Source organism: Sinocyclocheilus anshuiensis, unplaced genomic scaffold, assembly GCF_001515605.1.
Source record: "Sinocyclocheilus anshuiensis isolate Anshui unplaced genomic scaffold, SAMN03320099.WGS_v1.1 scaffold1031, whole genome shotgun sequence".
NCBI lineage: Eukaryota > Metazoa > Chordata > Actinopteri > Cypriniformes > Cyprinidae > Sinocyclocheilus > Sinocyclocheilus anshuiensis.
Window position 1 is genome coordinate 104780 of NW_015542633.1, and position 5357 is coordinate 110136.

The following is a 5357-nucleotide window of genomic DNA, read 5'->3' on the forward strand; positions in this document are numbered from 1 at the left end:
AAAAAAAAAAAACATGCGAGTATGCAGACATTAGCAATCATATATTTATCTCTTCATAAAATATGGTCTAGGTAATTATGTGTAACTGCTGGTATTTTCAGAAAAGCGGATCGCATTCCTCGCATCACCTGCAGTGCGTTTGCAGCAGACGGACACCAGGGCCATTCTGTGTGTGTTTTAGTAGTGAAATCAGAGCGAGGCGTCTCCTCATGAGAGGTTAACTGTGGGTTAAGGTGCGTCACATCAGCCAAATTTAGCAGTCAGAAAAGCTCCACCGTCTGCTGTCAGTAGTGTAGAGATGAAGCGCCGCTGAAACACAAGTCACTGTCAAACCAAGCAGCTTTCTGTTGGTCAGTGTGGCAAATTTGTGCATGAGGAAATCTTTCGGCCCCATCAGGGGCGGATCTAGAAAGTTATTTTTAGGGTGGCGTGAGGACTGTGAGGGGTGGCAACACCAAAGCAAACAAGCATTCAATCATCTGCGTAATCTATAGTATATCATCTACACTACAAGCAGCAGTCATCAGGGTCCAAGCACCAATGGCCCATGTGCATGATTAGCGATCTGACTGAAATTAATCTCATAATGCATTTTCTACAGGAAAGTCCAACTGGAATCTGCACTGAAAGTTAGGGTTTGATGAAACAGGTTACAGCACACAGCTGTCAAAAAGGGCAACGGACTTTCGAAAGAAATCACTCTCTCTTACTGTTTAAACGAGAAGTATATTAGCCCTCTAAACATGTTTACTGTCGTAAGATTGTGAATCGGATCATTGTATATGTGGTGTAAGTGCGGACTTCTATTCAACATGTTATATCTAGACAAATTGCATTTCATAGGATGTCAATTTCAAATTAATGTGAAGATATTTGCAGCTCAAAACTTCATCTGAATTTCTATAATTATGTATAATAATGCTTGCAGTTTAAGTGTTTGTTTTATTATTCATACCACAATAGTAAATAAGTGTTTTATGAAATATGTATAATATTATAATAATGTTATCTTGAAAAATACATAAAATTGTCTCTTCATTTTAAATGGATAGCAATATATTTAATCGTGTCTGGCAACTTGAAAATGTTTTATTAAGGGTCTATAAAAATTTAATATTTAATGGTCTACATTTCTCAGATTTCACTGTACACTTATATTATAAAACTATACTGTCAGTACACAATACTTATATAGATGGACTAAATCTATGCATTTATTTGCATTCAAAGAGATAGAAAAAGATTGGGATTAAAAGATTGCTTATCCTGTGGCCCTCTAGTAAGATTCTGGCTCCCCCTAGTGGACAACATTAATATATCTTCATCTTTCAGTTGAAATGGCTGTTAGTTTAGAATTTATATCATAAATTCATTAGAGAGTAAATTCACGTTTGGTGCTTGGACCCTTAATAACAAAATATCAATATCCAGGGCATCAAAACACATGCTATTAAACACTCAACACACTGTAATGTCTCTGAACTCGTTATTTCAGAAAATACCTTGTCAATTAGCCAACATTAAGTTTTTCTTAAAAAAAAAATGTCAGTCTAGTTACGATGAAATTTCTTACCCAACTTTGCTTTTATTTTCCGTGATCGGGATCATTTTATTTGGTCGGTTGTCAAATATATCCTTGATGAAGCGGAGAGTCCGCGCGCCACAAATATTCACGCGGGATACAAGTCAAAATAAACGATGAGAAGCGCTGTGGAAAATAATTTTGTATGTAATAACTGAAAACAATCCATTGGTTTGTGAATTGGTCTGCCCGGCTACACTGCTTGTGCTGTGTGTTTCGGACTCAACAAAAGCCGTGCTTTCTTGCCATTTTTTCGCGGTACATCCATCTTTTTTTATGTCCTCACATTAAACTGCAGCTGCTAAAATTTGGTAAAAACACTGCTTACCTTTATATTTTATCCTGGGATAAATCTGAGGCCCCATGCAGTTTTCATTAGTGACATCTTGAGCACTGACGTCTTTGGCACATTAGATGCTTCACAGAAACATCTGAATAATCGTGCTGTTCAATACGGCTGACGAGTTTTACTGGGACTTCACTGTTATTTTGACACGTTGCTGTTATATTCTCATAATACGAGTATTTATTGAACACAGAGCAATTCGCCATTAAACTTCAAGCGCTTCGTGGAGCCACTCATGAGCCTCAGTGTAACGGAGCGACGCAGTCCGTGTCAGAATGATATCATAATTCACTGAGATGATATTTGATAAGCGCAGCAGTGATAAATGACGTCACGAAAGTTCCTGAGTCTTGCTGTGGCTAGAGTGTTGCTGTAGGCTGGTAAACTTCCTGTTCCCACTTTTACCACTTCCTGTTTACCCATCTGAGTGTAAAGGGCTTAAGTGTGTGTGTGTGTGTATGAGTGTGTGTGTGTGTGAGTGAGTGAGTGTGTGTTTGAGTGTGTGTGTGAGTGTGTGATTGAGTGTGTGAGATTGAGTGTGTGTGATTGAGTGTGTGTGTTTGTGTGGAGTGAGTGAGTGAGTGAGTGAGTGAGTGAGTGAGTGAGTGAGTGAGTGAGTGAGTGAGTGAGTGAGTGAGTGAGTGAGTGAGTGAGTGAGTGAGTGAGTGAGTGAGTGAGTGAGTGAGTGAGTGTGTGTGTGAGTGAGTGTGCGCGTTTTTGTGACAAATGAGGACATAAATTTGTATAATGACAAAGGTATGACAGGTATTACAAGGAGAAGGTGACTTTTCAGGACATTACCCCATGTCCCCACTTTTCAAAACGCTTATAAATCACACAGAATGGAGTGTATTGAAAATCTGAAATAGCACAAAGTTTCCTGTAAGGGGTAGGTTTAGGGGGAGGGTTGGTGTAGGGCAATAGAATATACGGTCTGTACAGTATAAAAACCATTACGCCTATGGGATGTCCCCACTTTTCACAAAAACAAACCTGTGTGTGTTTGTGTGTGAGTGTGTGTGAGTGTGTGTGTGTGCAGGACACACCCTCATTTACTTCCTCTTTTCATTCAGTTCCCTCTTTAATGCTGCAGCTGCCACCTGTCTGTCCTCCTCACACACACACACAGACTGAGTGCATGAGTTCACAGGTCAAAGGTCACACACAGTCATGATGTTTGCTGTGAATGATTGACAGGTGTCAGTCCCCCTTACTGCAGTCTGTTTGGACTCATGAGAGCGCGAGACCGAGTGTGGCTTCCACCCAATCACATCCTCAAGATCGAGGCCTCGGCCAATGAGACGCTGCTGTTCAGGATCAGGTGCGTTGTCATGATGATCAGCTTCAGAACTGATGCACGCTGGGATTGGCAGCCTAATCTTAATCCTCTCTGTCTGCAGGTTTTATTTTCCAGGCTGGTACGGCAGCGGCTCGAGCTCGGCCCGCAGGTACGGCGTCTCCAAGAGTTCAGAGGCACCTGTGCTCGATGACATCACTGCGGCGTACCTGTTTGCTCAGGTGAGGAGGAGCATTGAGAGCCATGAGACTGATGTTTACAGATGATTATGTGTCTGATATCTGACACGCTGAACAGGGTCTAAAATATTTCATCATTGGGTTGTGTTTTTCCACATTGATAGCAGAGTCTTAGACAATACAACAATAACTGTACTGTGAATATTGTTAGAATAATTAGAGATGCACCGATTGCTGTTTTTTGTAAGTGTGACCTGCTGATACCGATTTTGCTGATTCCACTGTCTAAGAACTATAATTGACAGCATATTCAAACAAAAATCTACTTTTTTAATGCAAAAATGTATTTACATAATAAAAGAAATGAGTAAACATTACAATTCCCAGATGTTCTCTCACTTAAACAACAACTAAATAAAGTGCTCTGTGACTGGAAAGAGCTAGAAATGAGTTGCTGTATACAACAAAACAGACATCATTTCCCACTGTTTATAAATGGCCATTTTTTCCCTATCCTTAGTAAATATGTCATTTCATATAAATGTACACATCACAGAACTATGGCCCATGTTAAACATCTCCACTAGTTCAGGGTCAAGGTTAGGGTCCTTTAGGGTCAGGGTTCAGCGGGACACAACTATGAATCTTGTTTTTCTCAGTCCAGATTGCTGACGGAGTGATATTTAACTGTGATTTCAGCATGAGCAGCAACACTTTTCACTGTCACACAGTATTTATTGTGCAAATCTCCATATGAGAGAACAGCGTCTTATCCTGTCTGTCCGTCTCTCAGTGGAGGTCAGATTTTCTGAGCGGCGCGGTCAGCATTCCCATCAGCCTGGAGTTTCAGGAAGAGTGCTTGGGATTGGCTGTTCTTGATATGATGTGTTTGGCCAAAGAAAAAGCCAAGTCACCTGTTGACATCTACAACCACAACAGGTGCGTTCACCCGTGACCTTTGACCTGCCGCTGCCCGTAGAGGCTGAACTGAACTCTGGTCATCTGCTCTGTTCATTTGCAGTTATAAGTCGTTCCTCCCGAAGAACATGCGAGCACACATCCAGAACCAGCACTTTGTGACCCGGAAGAGGATCCGCTTCCGCTTCAGGAAGTTCATCCAGCAGTTCGGAGCGTGTAAAGCCACGGCGCGAGACCTGAAGCTGAAGTACGTGGTCAGTCTGGAGACGCTGCAGGCGGCCTTCTACAGCGAGCAGTTCCTCATCAGCGAAGCGTCCGCCGGAGAAGTCTGCATCCTCGTCAGCGGGAACCACGGCATGCGATGGTCCAAAGTAAAAGAGGCCAGAGACCGAGAGGTGCGTTTGAGTTCGGCTTCCTGGTGTTTGATCTTTTGGCAGACACACCTGCACCAGATGTAAAAGTTCAAGCTCAGTTCAAGCTCACTGACTCACTAGTGCACACTCGTGAATCCTCTCATTACTACCAGCAGACTGAGCAGAACTGAGATACTGACGAGAGCGACTCTGACTCTTTCTTTCTCCCTGTTCAGGATCCGCAGGTTTATTGTGATTTCTCTGACGTCATCGACATCAGTGTAAAGCAGGGGTCTAAAGACGGATCTGTGGAGAACCGGATCGTCTCCATAAACAGACGGGATGGTCAGACGCTGGTGAGGTTCGGTCGCACTACAGCGTTACATTCCATCCTCGGCTCAGATCCGTGTCTGCAGCGTCTCTCTCTGTGTCCCGCAGGAGCTGGAGTTTCATTCTCTGAGCGAGGCGCTGTCCTTCGTGTCTCTGATCGACGGCTACTACAGACTCACCACAGACGCTCATCACTACCTGTGTAAGGAGGTGGCGCCCCCTAGACTGCTGGAGGCCATTCAGAACAGCTGCCACGGGCCAGTGTCGTGAGTCACACACACACACTTGTCTGGTCAGCTATCCTTGTGGGGACTCTCCATAGGCGTAATGGTTTTTCTACTGTACAGACCAT

General features: G+C 43.0%; 1 protein-coding gene across 1 annotated transcript in view; it reads left to right on the forward strand.

The window, feature by feature from the left end:
* The window catches only part of jak2a (Janus kinase 2a), a 30139-nt gene that overhangs the window by 8051 nt on the left and 16731 nt on the right, over positions 1–5357 (forward strand). The window contains exons 3-8 of the mRNA XM_016494238.1: positions 3126–3249; positions 3329–3446; positions 4198–4343; positions 4426–4717; positions 4912–5031; positions 5114–5271. Coding sequence (XP_016349724.1) covers positions 3126–3249; positions 3329–3446; positions 4198–4343; positions 4426–4717; positions 4912–5031; positions 5114–5271 — 958 coding nt within the window. The remainder of the gene's footprint in view (positions 1–3125; positions 3250–3328; positions 3447–4197; positions 4344–4425; positions 4718–4911; positions 5032–5113; positions 5272–5357) is intronic.